The 27,955-nt window shown below is 48.7% G+C and overlaps 1 protein-coding gene across 1 annotated transcript; it reads left to right on the forward strand.

The window, feature by feature from the left end:
* Positions 1–79: 79 nt before the first annotated feature.
* On the forward strand, positions 80–27,955 carry saxo4 (stabilizer of axonemal microtubules 4). Its single transcript, XM_029759520.1, has 12 exons — positions 80–477; positions 890–1,007; positions 1,431–1,548; positions 6,967–7,111; positions 7,789–7,849; positions 8,109–8,206; positions 17,771–17,836; positions 18,053–18,139; positions 24,812–24,883; positions 25,158–25,252; positions 26,684–26,785; positions 27,777–27,955. The coding sequence occupies exons 1-12, from the start codon at positions 391–393 to the stop codon at positions 27,793–27,795; spliced, it is 1,068 nt and encodes a 355-aa protein (XP_029615380.1). The 5' UTR covers positions 80–390; the 3' UTR covers positions 27,796–27,955.

The following is a 27,955-nucleotide window of genomic DNA, read 5'->3' on the forward strand; positions in this document are numbered from 1 at the left end:
ATATCCTTGGAGGTTGTACATTATTCTAACCATGATAAATGAATCATTCATAAATGAAATGCCCTTTGTTTGACTGGATACTTCAATCAGATCAATATTTATTTTATTTTTTTAATATATATTTTTAAATCATGTCCTTTTACCCTAGCCAGCTTTAGCCCCCTTAGTGTCAGGCTGTTTTGTGCTTTCATGCCAACTAGTTGTCACTAATTGTAATGCCAAACATGACTTGACAATGACAACAGCAACAGGCACAAAACAGACCAGGGACCAAACACAGTGAGTATTGGGGGAAGCAGCCGTCTGATTCCATGACTTCTATTGTGACGCATCCAGTCGGTCATTGTGAAGTGCGGCACTTGGAGAATCACCGTAGCAACGGTCGGTATCATGGAGACGGCACGGGTCCCGGGTTATATAAAACCTAACACGGCGAGAGGAGGCCGTGTTAAGCAGAAACACCGCTTCGACAGACAGGTAACGGTAGAGCGGTAGAGGAGCGGGGTTTCGCTTTTATCATGATGCAGACATTTTATTGAAATTAATATCGACTATGCCTACTATATATATATGAATCTGTAGGCTTGGCCTGTAATATGGGCATTTAGCATGTTATTCCTGTACTTCTTCTGCCACGATAACTTTCCATTTCTCTTAATTCTTGATGAAAAGACATGACTTACACGATGACATGTAGAATCAGAGTGTAAGCTATTGTGAGAAAGCTATACAAAACCAGTTTGACTGTCAACGTTCAACATGAACTAAAATCAGTCTTCTCTCCCGGTTACCGGCAGCTTTTTCTCTCTCTCTCTCTCTCTCTCTCTGTCTATCGTTGTTGCTAGTGGATTTAACTGTAGTGTTTCTCCATTATCCTGGTCCGTCACAGATGGTTAGTCAGGTAGACATGGTCACAAGGCTCTCTCTAGGAGGAACAGGAAGCCCAGGAGGCCGCCTGGCCAACACCTCCCTCAACCTCTACTGTACCTCCTACAGGGCATCTTATGGTGAGAACAAGATATCTGATATGACTTGATATAAACTCTCTATTTGTATTGAATTTAATTTAATTTAATTCTACTGATGGTAAGATAGTATCCACTACATTTGCCTGAAGTGTTCTGCTTTCTCAAGTAAACTCTGCTTTCACCCTCAGTGATACGCCTGGGTGATTTTTAACAATGCAAAGCCAGATTCCCTAATGACTCACTCGCATGGCCACACACTGGTCCCAATTACCTCACTAAAATGTGTACTTGTTCACTTCCCTTCGCTGATTTCAAAGGAAATTACTGGTATAAGAATTTCCCATCAGAAATATGGTGGTCTAGTCCTCTTTTACTCTCATGAGTGCAAAGTTCAGGAGAAGAGAGATATTATTGGGAAGCAAACCCCCAACCCTTCCCATCTTACTGTCATATCTTATCCAGGCAAAGAAGACTTCAGTCCGTGTCTAGGTCATCATTACGGGACAGGGTACTCTGCCAACCTGAGACCTGCTGTTTACTACAGCCCTAGTCTGGACCACACTGATAACCCACAGTTAGGGTAAGACAATACTATATTATACAATACTATATTATACTATATTATACTACAGCCCCAGTCTGTCCCTACACAGTGCACTCTTTTATCAGACTCACATAGGGCTCTGGCCCAAGTAAAGTAATTAAATAGTCTGGACCGAGCGAGAACGACCCCCTGGACAGGACGCTAGTAGCCTTGTCCGACCCCCTGGACAGGACGCTAGTAGCCTTGACCGAGCCCCTGGACAGGACGCTAGTAGCCTTGTCCGACCCAGAACGACCCACAGGACGCTAGTAGCCTTGTCCGAGCCAGAACGGCCCCCTGGGCAGGACGCTAGTAGCCTTGTCCGAGCCAGAACGGCCCCCTGGACAGGACGCTAGTAGCCTTGTCCGACCCCCTGGACAGGACGCTAGTAGCCTTGTCCGACCCCCTGGACAGGATGCTAGTAGCCTTGACCGACCCCCTGGACAGGACGCTAGTAGCCTTGTCCGAGCCAGAACGGCCCACAGGATGCTAGTAGCCTTGACCGACCCCCTGGACAGGACGCTAGTAGCCTTGTCCGAGCCAGAACGGCCCACAGGACGCTAGTAGCCTTGTCCGAGCCAGAACGAGCCCCTGGACAGGACGCTAGTAGCCTTGTCCGAGCCAGAACGGCCCACAGGACGCTAGTAGCCTTGACCGAGCCAGAACAACCCCCTGGACAGGACGCTAGTAGCCTTGTCCAAGCCAGAACGGCCCGTGGACAGGATGCTAGTAGCCTTGTCCGACCCCCTGGACAGGACGCTAGTAGCCTTGTCCGACCCCCTGGAAAGGACGCTAGTAGCCTTGTCCGAGCCAGAACGGCCCCCTGGACGCTAGTAGCCTTGACCGAGCCAGAACGGCCCACAGGACGCTAGTAGCCTTGTCCGAGCCAGAACGGCCCACAGGATGCTAGTAGCCTTGACCGAGCCAGAACGACCCCCTGGACAGGACGCTAGTAGCCTTGTCCGACCCCCTGGACAGGACGCTAGTAGCCTTGTCCGACCCCCTGGACAGGATGCTAGTAGCCTTGTCCGAGCCAGAACGGCCCCCTGGACGCTAGTAGCCTTGTCCGAGCCAGAACGGCCCACAGGATGCTAGTAGCCTTGACCGAGCCAGAACGACCCCCTGGACAGGACGCTAGTAGCCTTGTCCGACCCCCTGGACAGGACGCTAGTAGCCTTGACCGACCCCCTGGACAGGATGCTAGTAGCCTTGTCCGAGCCAGAACGGCCCCCTGGACGCTAGTAGCCTTGTCCGAGCCAGAACGGCCCACAGGATGCTAGTAGCCTTGACCGAGCCAGAACGACCCCCTGGACAGGACGCTAGTAGCCTTGTCCGACCCCCTGGACAGGACGCTAGTAGCCTTGACCGACCCCCTGGACAGGACGCTAGTAGCCTTGTCCAACCCCCTGGACAGGACGCTAGTAGCCTTGTCCGAGCCAGAACGGCCCACAGGATGCTTGTAGCCTTGTCCGAGCCAGAACGGCCCACAGGATGCTAGTAGCCTTGACCGAGCCAGAACGACCCCCTGGACAGGACGCTAGTAGCCTTGTCCGACCCCCTGGACAGGACGCTAGTAGCCTTGACCGACCCCTGGACAGGACGCTAGTAGCCTTGTCCGAGCCAGAACAACCCCCTGGACAGGATGCTAGTAGCCTTGTCCGAGCCAGAACGACCCCCTGGACAGGACGCTAGTAGCCTTGTCCGAGCCAGAACGACCCACAGGACGCTAGTAGCCTTGTCCGACCCCCTGGACAGGACGCTAGTAGCCTTGTCCGAGCCAGAACGGCCCCCTGGACAGGACGCTAGTAGCCTTGTCCGACCCCCTGGACAGGATGCTAGTAGCCTTGACCGACCCCCTGGACAGGACGCTAGTAGCCTTGTCCGAGCCGGAACGGCCCCCTGGACAGGAAGCTAGTAGCCTTGACCGAGCCAGAACGACCCACAGGACGCTAGTAGCCTTGTCCGAGCCCCTGGACAGGACGCTAGTAGCCTTGTCCGAGCCAGAACGACCCACAGGACGCTAGTAGCCTTGTCCGAGCCAGAATGGCCCCCTGGACAGGACGCTAGTAGCCTTGTCCGAGCCAGAACGGCCCCCTGGACAGGACGCTAGTAGCCTTGTCCGAGCCAGAACGACCCACAGGACGCTAGTAGCCTTGTCCGAGCCAGAACGGCCCCCTGGACAGGACGCTAGTAGCCTTGTCCGAGCCAGAACGACCCACAGGACGCTAGTAGCCTTGTCCGAGCCAGAACGACCCCCTGGACAGGACGCTAGTAGCCTTGTCCGAGCCCCTGGATAGGACGCTAGTAGCCTTGTCCGAGCCCCTGGACTGGACGCTAGTAGCCTTGTCCGACCCCCTGGACAGGACGCTAGTAGCCTTGTCCGAGCCAGAACGGCCCACAGGACGCTAGTAGCCTTGTCCGAGCCAGAACGACCCACAGGACGCTATTAGCCTTGTCCGAGCCAGAATGGCCCCCTGGACAGGACGCTAGTAGCCTTGTCCGAGCCAGAACGACCCCCTGGGCAGGACGCTAGTAGCCTTGTCCGACCCCCTGGACAGGATGCTAGTAGCCTTGTCCGAGCCAGAACGGCCCCCTGGACAGGACGCTAGTAGCCTTGTCCGACCCCCTGGACAGGATGCTAGTAGCCTTGACCGACCCCCTGGACAGGACGCTAGTAGCCTTGTCCGAGCCGGAACGGCCCCCTGGACAGGAAGCTAGTAGCCTTGACCGAGCCAGAACGACCCACAGGACGCTAGTAGCCTTGTCCGAGCCCCTGGACAGGACGCTAGTAGCCTTGTCCGAGCCAGAACGACCCACAGGACGCTAGTAGCCTTGTCCGAGCCAGAACGGCCCCCTGGACAGGACGCTAGTAGCCTTGTCCGAGCCAGAACGACCCACAGGACGCTAGTAGCCTTGTCCGAGCCAGAACGACCCCCTGGACAGGACGCTAGTAGCCTTGTCCGAGCCCCTGGATAGGACGCTAGTAGCCTTGTCCGAGCCCCTGGACTGGACGCTAGTAGCCTTGTCCGACCCCCTGGACAGGACGCTTGTAGCCTTGTCCGACCCCCTGGACAGGACGCTAGTAGCCTTGTCCGAGCCAGAACGGCCCACAGGACGCTAGTAGCCTTGTCCGAGCCAGAACGACCCACAGGACGCTATTAGCCTTGACCGAGCCAGAACGACCCCCTGGACAGGACGCTAGTAGCCTTGTCCGACCCCCTGGACAGGACGCTAGTAGCCTTGACCGAGCCAGAACGGCCCCCTGGACAGGATGCTAGTAGCCTTGTCCGACCCCCTGGACAGGATGCTTGTAGCCTTGTCCGACCTCCTGGACAGGACGCTAGTAGCCTTGTCCGACCCCCTGGATAGGACGCTAGTAGCCTTGTCCGAGCCAGAACGACCCCCTGGACAGGACGCTAGTAGCGTTGTCCGAGCCTCTGGACAGGATGCTAGTAGTCTTGTCCGAGCCCCTGGACAGGATGCTAGTAGCCTTGTCCGAGCCAGAACGACCCCCTGGATAGGACGCTAGTAGCCTTGACCGAGCCCCTGGATAGGACGCTAGTAGCCTTGACCGAGCCAGAACGACCCACAGGACGCTAGTAGCCTTGTCCGAGCCTCTGGACAGGATGCTAGTAGCCTTGTCCGAGCCAGAACAACCCCCTGGATAGGACGCTAGTAGCCTTGTCCGAGCCCCTGGACAGGACGCTAGTAGCCTTGTCCGAGCCAGAACGGCCCACAGGACGCTAGTAGCCTTGTCCGACCCCCTGGACAGGACGCTAGTAGCCTTGTCCGACCCCCTGGACAGGACGCTAGTAGCCTTGTCCGAGCCAGAACGACCCCCTGGACAGGACGCTCGTAGCCTTGTCCGACCCCTGGACAGGACGCTAGTAGCCTTGTCCGAGCCAGAACGACCCACAGGATGCTAGTAGCCTTGTCCGACCCCCTGGATAGGACGCTAGTAGCCTTGTCCGACCCCCTGGATAGGACGCTAGTAGCCTTTTCCGAGCCAGAACGACCCCCTGGACAAGGCTACTAGTAGCCTTGTCCGAGCCCCTGGACTGGACGCTAGTAGCCTTGTCCGACCCCCTGGACAGGACGCTTGTAGCCTTGTCCGACCCCCTGGACAGGACGCTAGTAGCCTTGTCCGAGCCAGAACGGCCCACAGGACGCTAGTAGCCTTGTCCGAGCCAGAACGACCCACAGGACGCTATTAGCCTTGACCGAGCCAGAACGACCCCCTGGACAGGACGCTAGTAGCCTTGTCCGACCCCCTGGACAGGACGCTAGTAGCCTTGACCGAGCCAGAACGGCCCCCTGGACAGGATGCTAGTAGCCTTGTCCGACCCCCTGGACAGGATGCTTGTAGCCTTGTCCGACCTCCTGGACAGGACGCTAGTAGCCTTGTCCGACCCCCTGGATAGGACGCTAGTAGCCTTGTCCGAGCCAGAACGACCCCCTGGACAGGACGCTAGTAGCCTTGTCCGAGCCTCTGGACAGGATGCTAGTAGTCTTGTCCGAGCCCCTGGACAGGATGCTAGTAGCCTTGTCCGAGCCAGAACGACCCCCTGGATAGGACGCTAGTAGCCTTGACCGAGCCCCTGGATAGGACGCTAGTAGCCTTGACCGAGCCAGAACGACCCACAGGACGCTAGTAGCCTTGTCCGAGCCTCTGGACAGGATGCTAGTAGCCTTGTCCGAGCCAGAACAACCCCCTGGATAGGACGCTAGTAGCCTTGTCCGAGCCCCTGGACAGGACGCTAGTAGCCTTGTCCGAGCCAGAACGGCCCACAGGACGCTAGTAGCCTTGTCCGACCCCCTGGACAGGACGCTAGTAGCCTTGTCCGACCCCCTGGACAGGACGCTAGTAGCCTTGTCCGAGCCAGAACGACCCCCTGGACAGGACGCTCGTAGCCTTGTCCGACCCCTGGACAGGACGCTAGTAGCCTTGTCCGAGCCAGAACGACCCACAGGATGCTAGTAGCCTTGTCCGACCCCCTGGATAGGACGCTAGTAGCCTTGTCCGACCCCCTGGATAGGACGCTAGTAGCCTTTTCCGAGCCAGAACGACCCCCTGGACAGGACGCTAGTAGCCTTGTCCGACCCCCTGGACAGGACGCTAGTAGCCTTGTCCGAGCCAGAATGGCCCACAGGGCAGGACGCCAGTCTACCGCAGAGCTCTGGCTAGAAGTAGAGCATTATTTAAATATGATGCCATTTCAGATATTCCCCCCAGAGGTGCTTAGTGATAGTATTCCTATACTCATAAGTATATAATATTATGTAGTTCTGTATGGCTCAGTTATCAAGAGCTTGGCGATAGGAACGCCAAGGTCATAGGTTCAATTCCTGCAGGGATCACATATTCAGTGGATTATAACAGTGACATCAAAAGCGTGTGTTTTGGGTCTTCTCCAGGTGTTCTCTGCTAGATAGTTTCCAGTCTCAGACTAAGCGCCACTTCCAGCCCATGACCAGACCTGATGGGTCAGAGACCCTGCCTTTCCCCAGTGGACAGATCAGAGAGAGTGGATACCTACAGCTCAAGACACGGCCTACAGCAGTGAGGAGGAGAGAGCGAGGGATGAGGGGGAGAGAGAGGGACAGAGGGAGGAAGGGAGGGATGAGGGAGAGAGACTGGGAGAATAAATGGATTTTAAGTGTCTTTCTGTCTTCCTCCCTCTCTCTCTCCTTCCTCCCTCCCTCTCTCCCTCTCTCTCTCCTCCCTCTCTCTCCTTCCTCCCTCTCCCTCTCTCTCTCCTTCCTCCCTCCCTTCCTCCCTCTCTCCCTCTCTCTCTCCTCCCTCTCTCTCTCCTTCCTCCCTCTCTCTCTCCTTCCTCCCTCCCTCTCTCCCTCTCTCTCTCCCTCCCTCCCTCCCTCCCTCCCTCTCTCCCTCTCTCTCTCCTCCCTCTCTCTCTCCTTCCTCCCTCTCTCCCTCTCTCTCTCCTTCCTCCCTCCCTCTCTCCCTCTCTCTCTCCTTCCTCCCTCTCTCCTTCCTCCCTTCCTCCCTCCCTCTCTCCCTCTCTCTCTCCTTCCTCCCTCTCTCCTTCCTCCCTCCCTCCCTCCCTCCCTCCCTCCCTCCCTCCCTCCCTCCCTCCTCTCTCTCTCCTTCCTCCCTCTCTCCTTCCTTCCTTCCTTCCCTCCCTCCCTCCCTCCCTCCCTCCCTCCCTCCTTCCTCCCTCTCTCCTTCCTTCCTTCCTTCCCTCCCTCCTTCCCTCCCTCCCTCCCTCCCTCCCCCAGAATGTATCCATCCAGACAGAGTATAAGGAACACTTTGTTCCATATCGTCCCAGACCACCAGGTACAGTGTAATATACTGAGGAGCTGAATGATTTTGTAATACCCTTTTCACAGAACTGACCAGAACAGACCAGAACTGTACTGTGCTGGGGGCCATAATGAGGAGAACACATCTTGGCTCTGCTCCGTTTGTTGTGTGAAAAGGGTATTAACTCCTCTGGCAAAACTGATTGCAATGACGTAATTCACCCAGCTCTGCCCGCTGCAGGGAAAGGGCTGTTTAGAGAGCAGTGCATAAATGACCTATGATTGTCCTTTAGTTTCTCAGAAGCACCAGTTAGTGGGAGCCCAAGGAGAGAGCGGTTTCACTGAGGGGACGGCCTTGCAACCCAACACCTTTCTACCCCAGTACCACATGGTTAGTATTGCTCCCTCTAAATATACAAAATTGCCACATTGCTAGTGATAAGTAGACCTGGGTTTAAATACTATTGGAAATCATTTCAAATACTCTACCTTGGCTTGTTTGAGATTGCCTGGCACAAAGTAAACAATAGAAAAGTCTAAAAACTGCAAACCCTGGCCATCTGTCACTCCAGGATAGAGACAACACTCAGTAACCCAGGTCTGGTCACATGGTTAGTGATGTCAATGAATAAGAATATGTACATATAAATATATGGATGAGCGATGGCCGAACGGCATACCATCTACTGCATCTTGCCTATGCTGCTCGGCCATCGATCATCCATATATTTATATGTGCATATTCTTATTCCATCCCTTTAGTGTGTATTAGGTAGTTGTTGTGGAATTGTTAGATTACTTGTTAGATATTACTGCACTGTCAGAACTAGAAGCACAAGCATTTCGCTTCACTCGCATTAACATCTGCTAACCATGTGTATGTGACAAATAAAATTTGATTTGATTTGAGTAACCCAGGTCTGGTCACATGGTTAGTGATGTCAGTAACAGGTTTGGTCACATGGTTAGTGATGTCAGTAACAGGTCTGGTCACATGGTTAGTGATGTCAGTAACAGGTCTGGTCACATGGTTAGTGATGTCAGTAACAGGTCTGGTCACATGGTTAGTGATGTCAGTAACCCAGGTCTGGTCACATGGTTAGTGATGTCAGTAACCCAGGTCTGGTCACATGGTTAGTGATGTCAGTAACAGGTCTGGTCACATGGTTAGTGATGTCAGTAACAGGTGTCGTCACATGGTTAGTGATGTCAGTAACACAGGTATGGTCACATGGTTAGTGATGTCAGTAACACAGGTCTGGTCACATGGTTAGTGATGTCAGTAACAGGTCTGGTCACATGGTTAGTGATGTCAGTAACAGGTCTGGTCACATGGTTAGTGATGTCAGTAATACAGGTCTGGTCACATGGTTAGTGATGTCAGTAACAGGTCTGGTCACATGGTTGGTGATGTCAGTAACCCAGGTCTGGTCACATGGTTAGTGATGTCAGTAACCCAGGTCTGGTCACATGGTTAGTGATGTCAGTAACAGGTCTGGTCACATGGTTAGTGATGTCAGTAACAGGTTTGGTCACATGGTTAGTGATGTCAGTAACACAGGTATGGTCACATGGTTAGTGATGTCAGTAACACAGGTCTGGTCACATGGTTAGTGATGTCAGTAACAGGTCTGGTCACATGGTTAGTGATGTCAGTAACAGGTCTGGTCACATGGTTAGTGATGTCAGTAATACAGGTCTGGTCACATGGTTAGTGATGTCAGTAACAGGTCTGGTCACATGGTTGGTGATGTCAGTAACAGGTCTGTTCACATGGTTAGTGATGTCAGTAACAGGTCTGGTCACATGGTTAGTGATGTCAGTAACCCAGGTCTGGTCACACGGTTAGTGATGTCAGTAACAGGTCTGGTCACATGGTTAGTGATGTCAGTAACACAGGTCTGGTCACATGGTTAGTGATGTCAGTAACAGGTCTGGTCACATGGTTAGTGATGTCAGTAACCCAGGTCTGGTCACATGGTTAGTGATGTCAGTAACAGGTTTGGTCACATGGTTAGTGATGTCAGTAACAGGTCTGGTCACATGGTTAGTGATGTCAGTAACAGGTCTGGTCACATGGTTAGTGATGTCAGTAACAGGTTTGGTCACATGGTTAGTGATGTCAGTAACAGGTCTGGTCATTTACATTTACATTTACGTCATTTAGCAGACGCTCTTATCCAGAGCGACTTACAAATTGGTGCATTCACCTTATGATATCCAGTGGAACAACCACTTTACAATAGTACATCTATATCTTTTTTTGTCGGGGTTAGAAGGATTACTATATCCTATCCCAGGTATTCCTTAAAGAGGTGGGGTTTCAGGTGTCTCCGGAAGGTGGTGATTGACTCCGCTGTCCTGGCGTCGTGAGGGAGCTTGTTCCACCATTGGGGTGCCAGAGCAGCGAACAGTTTTGACTGGGCTGAGCGGGAACTGTGCTTCCGCAGAGGTAGGGGGGCCAGCAGGCCAGAGGTGGATGAACGCAGTGCCCTTGTTTGGGTGTAGGGCCTGATCAGAGCCTGAAGGTACGGAGGTGCAGTTCCCCTCACAGCTCCGTAGGCAAGCACCATGGTCTTGTAGCAGATGCGAGCTTCAACTGGAAGCCAGTGGAGAGAGCGGAGGAGCGGGGTGACGTGAGAGAACTTGGGAAGGTTGAACACCAGACGGGCTGCGGCGTTCTGGATGAGTTGTAGGGGTTTAATGGCACAGGCAGGGAGCCCCGCCAACAGGGAGTTGCAGTAGTCCAGACGGGAGATGACAAGTGCCTGGATTAGGACCTGCGCCGCTTCCTGTGTAAGGCAGGGTCGTACTCTGCGAATGTTGTAGAGCATGAACCTACAGGATCGGTACACCGCCTTGATGTTAGTGGAGAACGACAGGGTGTTGTCCAGGGTCACGCCAAGGTTCTTAGCACTCTGGGAGGAGGACACAATGGAGTTGTCCACCGTGATGGCGAGATCATGGAAAGGGTAGTCCTTCCTCGGGAGGAAGAGCATATAGCCTCCACATTGACTCTGTACCGGTACCCCCTGTATATAGCCTCCACATTGACTCTGTACCGGTACCCCCTGTATATAGCCTCCACATTGACTCTGTACCGTAATACCCTGTATATAGCCTCCACATTGACTCTGTACCCCCTGTATATAGCCTCCACATTGACTCTGTACCGGTACCCCCTGTATATAGCCTCCACATTGACTCTGTACCGGTACCCCCTGTATATAGCCTCCACATTGACTCTGTACCGGTACCCCCTGTATATAGCCTCCACATTGACTCTGTACCGTAATACCCTGTATATAGCCTCCACATTGACTCTGTACCCCCTGTATATAGCCTCCACATTGACTCTGTACCGGTACCCCCTGTATATAGCCTCCACATTGACTTTGTACCGGTACCCCCTGTATATAGCCTCCACATTGACTCTGTACCGGTACCCCCTGTATAAAGCCTCCACATTGACTCTGTACCGGTACCCCCTGTATATAACCTCCACATTGACTCTGTACCGTAACACCCTGTATATAGCCTCCACATTGACTCTGTACCGGTACCCCCCTGTATATAGCCTCCACATTGACTCTGTACCGGTACCCCCTGTATATAGCCTCCACATTGACTCTGTACCGTAACACCCTGTATATAGCCTCCACATTGACTCTGTACCGGTACCCCCTGTATATAGCCTCCACATTGACTCTGTACCGGTACCCCCTGTATATAGCCTCCACATTGACTCTGTAATGGTACCCCCTGTATATAGCCTCCACATTGACTCTGTACCGGTACCCCCCTGTATATAGCCTCCACATTGACTCTGTACCGGTACCCCCCTGTATATAACCGCCACATTTACTCTGTACCGTAACACCCTGTATATAGCCTCCACATTGACTCTGTACCGGTACCCCCCTGTATATAGCCTCCACATTGACTCTGTACCGGTACCCCCTGTATATAGCCTCCACATTGACTCTGTACCGGTACCCCTGTATATAGCCTCCACATTGACTCTGTACCGTAATACCCTGTATATAGCCTCCACATTGACTCTGTACCCCCTGTATATAGCCTCCACATTGACTCTGTACCGGTACCCCCTGTATATAGCCTCCACATTGACTCTGTACCGGTACCCCCTGTATATAGCCTCCACATTGACTCTGTACCGGTACCCCCTGTATATAGCCTCCACATTGACTCTGTACCGTAATACCCTGTATATAGCCTCCACATTGACTCTGTACCCCCTGTATATAGCCTCCACATTGACTCTGTACCGGTACCCCCTGTATATAGCCTCCACATTGACTTTGTACCGGTACCCCCCTGTATATAGCCTCCACATTGACTCTGTACCGGTACCCCCTGTATATAGCCTCCACATTGACTCTGTACCGGTACCCCCTGTATATAGCCTCCACATTGACTCTGTACCGTAACACCCTGTATATAGCCTCCACATTGACTCTGTACCGGTACCCCCTGTATATAGCCTCCACATTGACTCTGTACCGGTACCCCCTGTATATAGCCTCCACATTGACTCTGTAATGGTACCCCCTGTATATAGCCTCCACATTGACTCTGTACCGGTACCCCCCTGTATATAGCCTCCACACTGACTCTGTACCGGTACCCCCCTGTATATAGCCTCCACATTGACTCTGTACCGGTACCCCCTGTATATAGCCTCCACACTGACTCTGTACCGGTACCCCTGTATATAGCCTCCACATTGACTCTGTACCGGTACCCCCTGTATATAGCCTCCACATTGACTCTGTACCGTAACACCCTGTATATAGCCTCCACATTGACTCTGTACCGGTACCCCCTGTATATAGCCTCCACATTGACTCTGTAATGGTACCCCCTGTATATAGCCTCCACATTGACTCTGTACCGGTACCCCCTGTATATAGCCTCCACATTGACTCTGTACCGGTACCCCCTGTATATAACCTCCACATTGACTCTGTACCGTAACACCCTGTATATAGCCTCCACATTGACTCTGTACCGGTACCCCCTGTATATAGCCTCCACATTGACTCTGTACCGGTACCCCCTGTATATAGCCTCCACATTGACTCTGTACCGTAACACCATGTATATAGCCTCCACATTGACTCTGTACCGGTACCCCCTGTATATAGCCTCCACATTGACTCTGTACCGGTACCCCTGTATATAGCCCTCACATTGACTCTGTAATGGTACCCCCTGTATATAGCCTCCACATTGACTCTGTACCGGTACCCCCTGTATATAGCCTTCACATTGACTCTGTACCGGTACCCCCCTGTATATAGCCTCCCACATTGACTCAGTACCGGTACCCCCTGTATATAGCCTCCACATTGACTCTGTTACCGTAATACCCTGTATATAGCCTCCCAGTTTGACTCTGTACCGGTACCACCTGTATATAGCCTCCACATTGACTCTGTACCGGTACCCCTGTATATAGCCTCCACACTGACTCTGTACCGGTACCCCCTGTATATAGCCTCACATTGACTCTGTACCGGTACCCACTGTACCGGTACCATTGTATATCGCCTCCACATTGACTCCTGTTACCGGTACCCCCTGTAATTAAGCCTTCAACACTGACTCTGTTACCGCGTACCCCCTGTATATAGCCCTCCACATTGACTCTGTACCGGTACCCCCCTTCGTCTATAGCCTCTCACACTGACTCTGTACCGTACCCCTGTCTATAGCTCTCCACATTGATCCTGTACCGGTACCCCCTGTATATAACACTCACATTGACTCTGTACGGTTACCCCCTGTATTATAGCCTCCCACATTGACTCTGTACCGGTACCCCTTGTATATAGCATCCACATTGCCTCTTGTTACCCGTTTCTAACCCCTTGTTATATAGCCTCCACATTGACTCTGTACCGGTACCCCCTGTATATAGCTCCACATGACTCAGTACCGGTACCCCCTGTATTATAAGCCTCACATGACTCTGTACCGTAATACCCTGTATATAGCCTCCAGTTGACTCTGTACCGGTAACCCCCTGTATATAGCCTCCACACTGACTCTGTACCGGTACCCCCTGTATATAGCCTCCACACTGACTCTGTACCGGTACCCCCCTGTATATAGCCTCCACATTGACTCTGTACCGGTACCCCCTGTATATAGCCTCCACACTGACTCTGTACCGGTACCCCCTGTATATAGCCTCCACATTGACTCTGTACCGGTACCCCCTGTATATAGCCTCCACATTGACTCTGTACCGGTACCCCCTGTATATAGCCTCCACATTGACTCTGTACCGGTACCCCCTGTATATAGCCTCCACATTGACTCTGTACCGGTACCCCCCTGTATATAACCTCCACATTGACTCTGTACCAGTACCCCCTGTATATAGCCTCACTATTGTTATTTACTGCTGCTCTTTAATTATTTGTTATTCTAATCTCTTTTTTAAAAAGTTATTTTTCTTAAAACTGCATTTTTGGTTAAGGGCTTGTCAGTCAGCATTTTACTGTAAGGTCTACACCTGTTGTATTCAGCGCATGTGACAAATAACATTTTATTTGAAGTATAGCTTTTCTATGATTGAAGCCTTTAGTGAGAGGTCTATTGCTTTAATATGTAATAAATTCTGCTCTCCGAATTCATATTCATTATATAAATAGGCCCGTTTTAATTTTGTCTGGTTTGCCGTTCCAAATAAATATGGAATATTCTTTGCTCACATCATTTAAAAAAAAAAAAGCAAGTTGTTAGGTGTAGGCAGGGTCATAAGTAAACTGGAATATGAAAGAATCAATCTGTAATGAACACGATGGGAGAGAGAGAGCTGGTTTCAAGCGCAGAGCGCAGCAGGTGTTTATTGTAAAGGACCACAGGAGGAGGCAGGTAGCTGGGTCCAGGGGCAGGCAGAAGGTCATACACAGGAGGAGGCAGGTAGCTGGGTCGAGGGGCAGGCAGAAGGTCATACACAGGAGGAGGCAGGTAGCTGGGTCCAGGGGCAGGCAGAAGGTCATACAACAGGAGGAGGCAGGTAGCTGGGTCCAGGGGCAGGCAGACGGTCAGACACAGGGGGTCCAAAAAGGTAACAGTACAGGCAGGGAAAAGGCTAGTAACGTAGTCCGGGAGATCAGGCAATAGGTTGATAACAGGAAATCCAATAGGCTAAAGTACAGGCAGGGAATAAGCAACAGGCGTCGTTAGTGAGGCAGGCAAAACTACCATACACGGGAGGATTAAATTACAGCGAAACCAGCACTCTGAAAGACATGTCGCAAAACAAACAATACCTCACAATGATGGGGTGCAAAGAACTGAACTAAATAGTGTGTGATAATGACATACAGGTGTGTGAACAGGTGATCAGAATTCAGGTGATTGGGATCTGGAGCGTGAGCTGCGTTCAGGGGATCTAGGTGTTTGAGAGTATGAGTTGGAAGCAGACATTACATTATCAGGGTGATTTTTCCAGTAGCAAGATCTTAATTATCTAATTTGACTAACATTCAAAAAATATATATATTTTTATTTAACCTTTATGTAACTAGGCAAGTCAGTTAAGAACAAATTCTTATTTACAATGACGGCCTACCCCTGCCAAACCCAGACGACGCTGGGCCAATTGTGCGCCGCCCTATGAGACTCCCAATCACGGCCGGATGTGATACAGCCTGGAATCGAACCAGGGTGTCTGTAGTGACGCCTCTTGCACGGAGATGCAGTGCCTTTGACCGCTGTGATACAGCCTGGAATCGAACCAGGGACTGTAGTGACGCCTCTTGCACGGAGATGCAGTGCCTTTGACTGCTGTGATACAGCCTGGAATCGAACCAGGGACTGTAGTGACGCCTCTTGCATGGAGACGCAGTGCCTTTGACCGCTGTGATACAGCCTGGAATCGAACCAGGGTCTGTAGTGACGCCTCTTGCACGGAGATGCAGTGCCTTTGACCGCTCCGCCACACGGGAGGCCAAAATGTATTGTAGTAAGATTATTTATTTATTTTCGAATATGAATACAGAGTATTTTCACTGCACTATCAGAACGTTTTATTGGTAACCTACCCGGTAAATGTGAAAGTACATTTATTTTGTCATCCAATACGTAATATAGAATACTTAACATAATTAGATTTTAATCCAGAGAGGTCAGGAAAAGTATCTAAATCCTCTATGAGGCTGTGGATCCAAATTGTGGATTTAGAAGTAAACATGAATCATCAGCGTACAATGACACCTTTGATTTAAGACCAGTATTTTTTAATTATTATTATGATTTTAATAGCTAACATTTCGATGGCGATAAAGAATAGATCAAAAATAATGAAGAATATATATGCCGATAGTGAACAACCATGTTTTACTCCTCTTGACATTTTAAATAATGTATTCAATATAGACAAGAAAAATACAATAATTTGTGTGTTATTAGTTTAAGCACACTGTGTTTGTCTATTGTTGTGACTTAGATGAAGATCAGATTAAATTTGATGACCAATTTATACAGATGTCCAGGTCATTTTAAAGGGTTCACATACCTTTTTCTTCTTGTATAAGAAATTCTCAAAAAATGTAAAAATAGTCCAGGCATTTATATATAAATTCCAGTCGTTCTTTATCAAAGGCCTTTTCAAAGTCAGCTATGAATACCAGGCCTGGTTTCCAGTACTTGTCTTATATTATCTGTACGGTTGTTACTTTCATCCATTTTCATTCCTGTAGCCTTCACCAAGTGAGATCCTAAGCGATTATGTCATTCAAATACGATTATTCTGGTTTGCAAAGTGATGTGGAATGCAGGTAGAATGAAGATGTCCAACATCTCACATTTTTATTCACCCTCAATCTGCATTCAGAATCATTTGAGACTAAACTGGAACAATAAATCCATATAACAGATTGGATTAGTTTATCAACAACAAAAAAAAGTATGTTATTTGATATTCGAGTAGCGTCAGATTAATTAATCAATCAATGTACATGAAAAAACATAGATATTGAAACAAACATTTCTAAAAATCAAACTGCAATAGAGCATGCTGGGAAATATGACAATGATGGGTGTGGTTTTGGTTTAAACACTGGTTATTAAAACCTACACTGGGGGTTCTTTTTTAATTTTTTATAAACAAATAGTTCATTTAACACTTTTACAGATTTAATTTAACACCTGATTCAACACGAGAAATGTTACACTGAATAATCAACACTTACTAAAGCAACTGTCCAGTTTGACACCCTGATTTAAAACAACAGTATTTCTTTAACAAGAGCTTCAAAGCAACACCAGCTGGCATTCAGTCACAATAACACCGCATCAACACCAAAACTGGCCAGGACACTGACGGTTTTTAACTGTGCTCGACAAGAAATTGTTCATCTGTTAAATTAAAACAAAATCAAAAAACAGGAACAGAGTAGAATATTCAATCTTCAAGTGACGGCGTAATTCAGTGATATTCATGCCCTGTCTGTGCATCTAAATCTTTTGGGGGGGGGGGGGGTTAGAAGGATTACTTTATCCTATCCTAGGTATTCCTTAAAGAGGTTCATGCCCTGTCTGTGCTAACCCTGAGGTTGACATTATCCCACTTTAGCATGAGCAGTCACTTAACCCCAGGGCTAAGCAGTCTGCGTCCAACTGAAGGGTAAACATCATGCGCGAATCCCCCAAAAAATGGCTCCCCTGTTCCCTATTTAGTGCACTACTTTTGACCAGGCACCCCTAAGGATTTGGTCAGAAGTCACATTCACTATACGGAGAATAGGGTGCCTTTTGGGACACATGCAATGTGAAGTAAACAACTTGACGTAGCACCTCGTTCATCCTCCATTTTGTTTTTATGTAGTATTATATCAATGTAACCAAACGGCTGATCATTTTTCATCTTCATCGTGTCTTTGTTCCTGTTATTAAAGTGGTGTGTGTGTGTGTTTAGGTCAATCCAAGGAGGACTGAGAACTCTGTGATGAGAGATGACTTCCTGCCTATTTCCTTCCTTCAGGTTGGCTCTAACGTGTTTTTATTTGTCCTGTTCTTTATCTGCCGATATGTCACAGTAGATTAGAATATATCTCTCAAACCATCTCTAATATTATTAGAGGATAAATGTGTGTTTGTGCGTTGTCTTTTTGTTTTGTGCGTCTGTGGGTTTCAGAGCAGAGGACAAAATAAACATTTTCTTTGGCACAATAATCAAGATATATTCTGTGTGTTCCAGGGCTCTGAGATGCTCCCCAGGCTGGTCAGTAGAGTTCCCAGAGAAACAAGCTTCACCAGGGACACCTTGGACCCTCTGGCCTGTCGAGTATGTACTGTAGACGATATCTCTTGATGTAAAAAAAAAACGAAATACTCAGAGGCCCTGGGATACAGGTGGACAGGGGCTGCCAGTCACTGGGACGACAATCCAAATTGGGATGTGGGGAGGTTTTAGCAGGTGGAAGAGTGGAGAACAATGGGAGGTCTACTCAGTAGCAGTGCAAATACCATAGTATGGCTATATGGATACTCAATCACTATGGTACTTTCTAATGGTAAGTTTACAAACATATAATTTAAACTTGTATCTTATTATATCTTATTATGGTAAATGGTGAAATAAGTATAGCCAATTATAATTGTAACGGCTTAGCAGATAATAAGATGATCAGTATTTACCTGGCTAAAAGAGAAGAAATATAATATATATATATATACTGCTCAAAAAATAAAGGGAACACTTAAACAACACATCCTAGATCTGAATGAAAGAAATAATCTTATTAAATACTTTTTTCTTTACGTAGTTGAATGTGCTGACAACCAAATCACACAAAAATAATCAATGGAAATCCAATTTATCAACCCATAGAGGTCTGGATTTGGAGTCACACTCAAAATTAAAGTGGAAAACCACACTACAGGCTGATCCAACTTTGATGTAATGTCCTTAAAACAAGTCAAAATGAGTCTCAGCAGTGTGTGTGGCCTCCACGTGCCTGTATGACCTCCCTACAACGCCTGGGCATGCTCCTGATGAGGTGGCGGATGGTCTCCTGAGGGATCTCCTCCCAGACCTGGACTAAAGCATCCGCCAACTCCTGGACAGTCTGTGGTGCAACGTGGCATTGGTGGATGGAGCGAGACATGATGTCCCAGATGTGCTCAATTGGATTCAGGTCTGGGGAACGGGCGGGCCAGTCCATAGCATCAATGCCTTCCTCTTGCAGGAACTGCTGACACACTCCAGCCACATGAGGTCTAGCATTGTCTTGCATTAGGAGGAACCCAGGGCCAACCGCACCAGCATATGGTCTCACAAGGGGTCTGAGGATCTCATCTCGGTACCTAATGGCAGTCAGGCTACCTCTGGCGAGCACATGGAGGGCTGTGCGGCCCCCCAAAGAAATGCCACCCCACACCATGACTGACCCACCACCAAACCGGTCATGCTGGAGGATGTTGCAGGCAGCAGAACGTTCTCCACGGCGTCTCCAGACTCTGTCACGTCTGTCACGTGCTCAGTGTGATCCTGCTTTCATCTGTGAAGAGCACAGGGCGCCAGTGGCGAATTTGCCAATCTTGGTGTTCTCTGGCAAATGCCAAACGTCTTGCACGGTGTTGGGCTGTAAGCACAACCCCCACCTGTGGACGTCGGGCCCTCATACCACCCTCATGGAGTCTGTTTCTGACCGTTTGAGCAGACACATGCACATTTGTGGCCTGCTGGAGGTCATTTTGCAGGGCTCTGGCAGTGCTCCTCCTGCTCCTCCTTGCACAAAGGCAGAGGTAGCGGTCCTGCAGCTGGGTTGTTGCCCTCCTACGGCCTCCTCCACGTCTCCTGATGTACTAGCCTGTCTCCTGGTAGCGCCTCCATGCTCTGGACACTACGCTGACAGACACAGCAAACCTTCTTGCCACAGCTCGCATTGATGTGCCATCCTGGATGAGCTGCACTACCTGAGCCACTTGTGTGGCTTGTAGACTCCGTCTCATGCTACCACTAGAGTGAAAGCACCGCCAGCATTCAAAAGTGACCAAAACGTCAGCCAGGAAGCATAGGAACTGAGAAGTGGTCTGTGGTCCCCACCTGCAGAACCACTCCTTTATTGGGGGTGTCTTGCTAATTGCCTATAATTTCCACCTGTTGTCTATTCCATTTGCACAACAGCATGTGAAATTTATTGTCAATCAGTGTTGCTTCCTAAGTGGACAGTTTGATTTCACAGAAGTGTGATTGACTTGGAGTTACATTGTGTTGTTTAAGTGTTCCCTTTATTTTTTTGAGCAGTGTATATTGTTTACAGGAAACCCATTCAACAATATTAGATGGTAGTTATTTGGAGAAAGGAAATATATTTCTCCCATGGGGCAAAGAAATTCAAAATGGGTGATGATTTTAATTAACAATAATTTTGTTCCAAATGTGCACACTGTCCAAACAGATCTACAAGGTAGATGGATTATTTTAAATATGTTATTGGACAACAAACAGATTTCCCTCATTAATCTATATGGTTCAAATAAGGATGATCCAAGCTTCATTGAATACATATATAATAATTTATCAACTCTACAAGCAAAACAAGAGTCTATTATTATGGTGGGAGATTATAATACGGTTTTAAATACCTCTATGGACCATAAAGGAAATCACACAACAAATTTCACCCTCATAATCTTAAGGAAATCATGAATGTCAGGGATATATTGGAATTAGTAGATATATGGAGGTTTAATACCCTGACCTAGTGAGATATACATGGAGGAGGTTTAATATCCTGACCTAGTGAGATATACATGGAGGAGGTTTAATATCCTGACCTAGTGAGATATACATGGAGGAGGTTTAATATCCTGACCTAGTGAGATATACATGGAGGATGTTTAATATCCTGACCTAGTGAGATATACATGGAGGAGGTTTAATATCCTGACCTAGTGAGATATACATGGAGGAGGTTTAATATCCTGACCTAGTGAGATATACATGGAGGAGGTTTAATATCCTGACCTAGTGAGATATACATGGAGGAGGTTTAATATCCTGACCTAGTGAGATATACATGGAGGAGGTTTAATACCCTGACCTAGTGAGATATACATGGAGGAGGTTTAATATCCTGACCTAGTGAGATATACATGGAGGAGGTTTAATACCCTGACCTAGTGAGATATACATGGAGGAGGTTTAATATCCTGACCTAGTGAGATATACATGGAGGAGGTTTAATATCCTGACCTAGTGAGATATACATGGAGGAGGTTTAATATCCTGACCTAGTGAGATATACATGGAGGAGGTTTAATATCCTAACCTAGTGAGATATACATGGAGGAGGTTTAATATCCTGACCTAGTGAGATATACATGGAGGAGGTTTAATATCCTGACCTAGTGAGATATACATGGAGGAGGTTTAATATCCTAACCTAGTGAGATATACATGGAGGAGGTTTAATATCCTGACCTAGTGAGATATACATGGAGGAGGTTTAATATCCTGACCTAGTGAGATATACATGGAGGATGTTTAATATCCTGACCTAGTGAGATATACATGGAGGAGGTTTAATATCCTGACCTAGTGAGATATACATGGAGGATGTTTAATATCCTGACCTAGTGAGATATACATGGAGGAGGTTTAATATCCTGACCTAGTGAGATATACATGGAGGAGGTTTAATATCCTGACCTAGTGAGATATACATGGAGGAGACTCAATCAAACTAGTCGTCTCGACTACTTTCTTATGTCCTCGCTGGCACAAAAGTTGTCCAAACTTTTGACTGGTACTGTGTATATATATATATATAGTGAAGCGATCTCTATTCTAAAGTTGAATGTACCATGCTCTACCAGCTGAGCTACAGAGGACCCTCGTGTGGGTCGTGGACCACTCCACATAGGGTAGAATATTGAGATCAGTGGAGGCTGCTGAGGGGAGGACTGATCATAATAATATCTGGAACATAGCAAATGGAAACCATTCGACGGATTCCTCTCTAGTCGTTACCACCAGCCCATCCTCTCTAGTCGTTACCACCAGCCCATCCTCTCTAGTCGTTACCACCAGGCCATCTCCTCTAGTCGTTACCACCAGCCCATCCCCTCTAGTCGTTACCACCAGCCCATCCTCTCTAGTCGTTACCACCAGCCCATCCTCTCTAGTCGTTACCACCAGCCCATCCTCTCTAGTCGTTACCACCAGCCCATCCCCTCTAGTCGTTACCACCAGCCCATCCTCTAGTCGTTACCACCAGCCCATCCTCTCTAGTCGTTACCACCAGCCCATCCCCTCTAGTCATTACCACCAGCCCATCCTCTCTAGTCGTTACCACCAGCCCATCCTCTCTAGTCGTTACCACCAGCCCATCCTCTCTAGTCGTTACCACCAGCCCATCCTCTCTAGTCGTTACCACCAGCCCATCCTCTCTAGTCGTTACCACCAGCCCATCCCCTCTAGTCGTTACCACCAGCCCATCCTCTCTAGTCGTTACCACCAGCCCATCCTCTCTAGTCGTTACCACCAGCCCATCCTCTCTAGTCGTTACCACCAGCCCATCCTCTCTAGTCCTTACCACCAGCCCATCCCCTCTAGTCGTTACCACCAGTCCATCCTCTCTAGTCGTTACCACCAGCCCATCCTCTCTAGTCGTTACCACCAGCCCATCCTCTCTAGTCGTTACCACCAGCCCATCCTCTCTAGTCGTTACCACCAGCCCATCCCCTCTAGTCGATACCACCAGCCCATCCTCTCTAGTCGTTACCACCAGCCCATCCTCTCTAGTCGTTACCACCAGCCCATCCTCTCTAGTCGTTACCACCAGCCCATCCCCTCTAGTCGTTACCACCAGTCCATCCTCCCTAGTCGTTACCACCAGCCCATCCTCTCTAGTCGTTACCACCAGCCCATCCTCTCTAGTCGTTACCACCAGCCCATCCTCTCTAGTCGTTACCACCAGCCCATCCTCTCTAGTCGTTACCACCAGCCCATCCTCTCTAGTCGTTACCACCAGCCCATCCCCTCTAGTTGATACCACCAGCCCATCCTCTCTAGTCGTTACCACCAGCCCATCCCCTCTAGTCGTTACCACCAGCCCATCCTCTCTAGTCGTTACCACCAGCCCATCCTCTCTAGTCGTTACCACCAGCCCATCCTCTCTAGTCGTTACCACCAGCCCATCCTCTCTAGTCGTTACCACCAGCCCATCCTCTCTAGTCGTTACCACCAGGCCATCTCCTCAAGTCGTTACCACCAGCCCATCCCCTCTAGTCGTTACCACCAGCCCATCCTCTCTAGTCGTTACCACCAGCCCATCCTCCCTAGTCGTTACCACCAGCCCATCCCCACTAGTCGTTACCACCAGCCCATCCTCTCTAGTCGTTACCACCAGCCCATCCTCTCTAGTCGTTACCACCAGCCCATCCTCTCTAGTCGTTACCACCAGCCCATCCTCTCTAGTCGTTACCACCAGCCCATCCTCTCTAGTCGTTACCACCACTACTCTACTCTACTCTACTCTACTCTACTGTGCTGTACTCTACTGTGCTGTACTCTACTGTGCTGTACTCTACTGTACTGTACTCTACTCTACTGTACTCTACTCTACTGTACTCTACTGTACTCTACTGTACTCTACTGTACTCTACTGTACTGCACTGTACTGCACTGTACTGCACTGTACTCTACTGTACTCTACTGTATGGCACTGTACTCTACTCTACTCTACTGTACTCTACTGTACTGTACTGCACTGTACTGTACTGCACTGTACTCTACTGTATTCTACTTTACTGCATGTTACTGTACTCCACTGTACTCTACTCTACTGTACTCTACTCTACTGTATTGCACTGCACTGTACTGTACTGTACTGTACTGTACTGTACTCTACTGTATTCTACTTTACTGCATGTTACTGTACTCCACTGTATTGTAGTCCACGCTACTGTACTGTACTCTACTGTACTGTACGCTACTGTACTGTACTCTACTGTACTTCACTGTACTGTATGCTACTGTACTGCACTGTACTCTATTGTAAACTACTGTACTGCACTGTACTCTACTGTACTGTACTGTATTGTACTCTACTCTACTGTATTGTACTCTACTCTATTGTACGCTACTATACTGTATTGTACTGTACTCTACTGTACAGTATTTTACTGTACTCTACTGTACTCTACTCTACTGTACTCTACTCTACTGTACTCTACTGTACTCTACTCCACTGTACTCTACTGTACTCCACTCTACTGTACTCTACTCCACTGTACTGTACTGTACTCCACTGTACTCCACTGTACTGTACTCCACTGTACTGTACTCTACTGTACTGTACTCTACTGTACTGTACTCTACTGTACTCTACTCCACTGTACTCTACTGTACTGTACTCTACTGTACTGTACTCCACTGTACTCTACTCCACTGTACTGTACTGTACTGTATTGTTTTGTACTCTATTGTACTCTACTCTACTGTACTCTACTGTACTGTACTCTACTGTACTGTACTCTACTGTACTCTACTCCACTGTACTCTACTGTACTCCACTCTACTCCACTGTACTGTACTCCACTGTACTGTACTCCACTCTACTCCACTGTACTGTACTGTACTCCACTGTACTCTACTCTACTCTACTCCACTGTACTGTACTCCACTGTACTGTACTGTACTCCACTGTACTCTACTGTACTCTACTCTACTGTACTGTACTCTACTGTACTCTACTGTACTCTACTCTACTGCTAAAGTGGATGTGATTGAATCCGCCCTTTAGTCTTTGGTTTACAAACCAACCCAGTTTGAAGAAGCCACTGCGGTCTGATCCCCAACCCGTAGGATTCCCCTCCCAGTTGACTACTTTTAAATGTTGGAAGTCCTCAATGGCGATGTCTACACTAAAACAACTTACTTCCTGTGTAATACCTCGAAGCTGCTCTGTTATACTGTATGATGTCACTTCCTGTGTATTACCTCTAGGTCTCTGTGTTACCTGGCTCTGGGACTCAGAAGATCAGCTCACCTGCTGAGAAGAAGTTTATTGGGAAGAAGGTTAGAGAGCTATATCATATACGCATTAATAACACATTATGAAGGCTCATACATGCTTATAACAGAAGGTTAGAGAGCTATATCATATACGTGTTAATAACACATTATGAAGGCTCATACATGCTTATAACATTTTCTAAAGCATTATACTAACAGGCTAAAGTGTTACCGTTAGTTACTGGCAGGGTAAAGCGTTACCGTTAGTTACTGGCAGGGTAAAGCGTTACCGGTAGTTACTGGCAGGGTAAAGCGTTACCGTTAGTTTGCTTTCCAGGAGAGTTCAGGATTCATCCTCAACTCACCAAATCTGAAAACCCTGTCACACACACCGTCTGCCTCCTCTCACGCCCGCACTCACTACCAGACCAAGTAAGTACTTATCTCTTGTTATTTACATCATGTTGTCAAATGTCTTGTGTTGTATTGTGTATTATTGTCATTATTGTTTTAGTGTGAATATATAAAAAACATAAGGGACCTGAGATGAATGTACTGGGGGGACCAGTATGATAAATGTACGGGGGGGACCAGTATGATAAATGTACGGGGGGACCAGTATGATGAATGTACTGGGGGGGACCAGTATGATAAATGTACGGAGGGGACCAGTATGATAAATGTACGGGGGGACCAGTATGATGAATGTACTGGGGGGGACCAGTATGATAAATGTACGGGGGGACCAGTATGATAAATGTACGGGGGGACCAGTATGATAAATGTACGGGGGGACCAGTATGATAAATGTACGGGGGGGACCAGTACGATAAATGTACGGGGGGGACCAGTATGATAAATGTACGGGGGGGACCAGTATGATAAATGTACTGGGGACCAGTATGATAATGTACGGGGGGGGGACCAGTATGATAAATGTACGGGGGGACCAGTATGATGAATGTACTGGGGGGGACCAGTATGATAAATGTACGGGGGGACCAGTATGATAAATGTACGGGGGGGACCAGTATGATAAATGTACGGGGGGACCAGTATGATAAATGTACGGGGGGACCAGTATGATAAATGTACGGGGGGACCAGTATGATAAATGTACGGGGGGACCAGTATGATAAATGTACTGGGGGGGACCAGTATGATAAATGTACTGGGGGGGACCAGTATGATAAATGTACGGGGGGACCAGTATGATAAATGTACGGGGGGGACCAGTATGATAAATGTACGGGGGGGACCAGTATGATAAATGTACGGGGGGACCAGTATGATAAATGTACGGGGGGACCAGTATGATAAATGTACGGGGGGACCAGTATGATAAATGTACGGGGGGGACCAGTATGATAAATGTACTGGGGACCAGTATGATAATGTACGGGGGGGGGACCAGTATGATAAATGTACGGAGGGGACCAGTATGATAATGTACTAGGGGGACCAGTATGATAATGTACGGAGGGGACCAGTATGATAATGTACTGGGGACCAGTATGATAAATGTACGGGGGGGACCAGTATGATAAATGTACTGGGGACCAGTATGATACACATGTAAAATGAGATGATCGTCAGTTGTGGTGAATTCACGGGGTAGTCCTCATTAGGACTTGAACCTTGGTCCCTGTGACTGTCATTTAACTGTTACATCTAGAGGTCCAAACCTCTTGGCAAGGTCTTTACGGGCTAGTTTCCTGGACACAGATTAAGCTTTATCCTGGACCAAAAAAAAAAATGTTCAATAGAGATTCTTCATTGCGTTTTAAATCCAGGAAAAGGCCTAATCTGTATCCGGGAAACTGCCCCTAGGTGTTGTACTGATGTCGCTACAATATGTTCCAGGTTCTGTGACGTTTCAGCGCTGGAGAAGCTAAGAGCAGGCTGGACAAGGGGAAGCATCCACAAGCACAGGACCAATGGTTACACTGGGAGAGACACAGACAGGTAGAGACACAGACAGGTAGAGACACAGACAGGTAGAGACACAGACAGGGAGAGACACAGACAGGGAGAGACACAGACAGGGAGAGACACAGACAGGGAGAGACACAGACAGGTAGAGGCAGAGACAGGTAGAGACAGAGACAGGTAGAGACACAGACAGGTAGGTAGAGACACAGACAGGGAGAGACACAGACAAGTAGAGACAGAGACAGGTAGAGACAGAGACAGGTAGAGACACAGACAGGTAGGTAGAGACACAGACAGGTAGGTAGAGACACAGACAGGGAGAGACAGACAGGGAGAGACAGACAGGTAGAGGCAGACAGGTAGAGGCAGACAGGTAGAGGCAGACAGGTAGACAGAGACTGGGAGAGACACAGACTGGTAGACACACAGACTGGTAGACACACAGACTGGTAGACACACAGACTGGGAGAGACACAGACTGGGAGAGACACAGACTGGGAGAGACACAGACAGGTAGAGACACAGACAGGTAGAGACACAGACAGGTAGGTAGAGACACAGACAGGTAGGTAGAGACACAGACAGGTAGGTAGAGACACAGACAGGTAGGTAGAGACACAGACAGGTAGAGACAGACAGGTAGAGACAGACAGGTAGAGACAGACAGGTAGAGACAGACAGGTAGAGACACAGACCGGTAGAGACACAGACCGGTAGGTAGAGAGACAGACCGGTAGGGAGAGACACAGACAGGTAGGGAGAGACACAGACCGGTAGGGAGAGACACAGACCGGTAGGGAGAGACACAGACCGGTAGGGAGAGACACAGACAGGTAGGGAGAGACACAGACAGGTAGGGAGAGACACAGACAGGTAGAGACACAGACAGGTAGGGAGAGACACAGACAGGTAGAGACACAGACAGGTAGGGAGAGCGTTTAACACACCACTATACTCTTGTGATATGCTGTTATGACAGAAGTGTTGTATCTCATATGCCTCCCTATGTTCCTCTCTTCCACAGGTTTAACCTCAGGCACTGACAGTCAAGGTACAAAGTCAGACATCAGCTCGCCCATGAAATGCCCTTTAATATCTCTTCAACTGGCTAACAGAGATGGTGTGTAACATATTCAGATGACAATGACATGGGTGCTGCTATTTCCATCCAAATAAAAACGGTTGATTTTTATCCATTTGGAT

Source organism: Salmo trutta, chromosome 7 (genome assembly GCF_901001165.1).
Source record: "Salmo trutta chromosome 7, fSalTru1.1, whole genome shotgun sequence".
NCBI lineage: Eukaryota > Metazoa > Chordata > Actinopteri > Salmoniformes > Salmonidae > Salmo > Salmo trutta.

Excerpts from the sequence above, each read along its gene's own strand:
- saxo4 (XM_029759520.1), top strand. The coding sequence starts at position 391 with ATGGAGACGGCACGGGTCCCGGGTTATATAAAACCTAACACGGCGAGA. Across the intron at positions 478-889 it reads AACACCGCTTCGACAGACAG|ATGGTTAGTCAGGTAGACAT; the intron begins GTAACGGTAGAG and ends GGTCCGTCACAG. Across the intron at positions 1,549-6,966 it reads ACTGATAACCCACAGTTAGG|GTGTTCTCTGCTAGATAGTT; the intron begins GTAAGACAATAC and ends GGTCTTCTCCAG.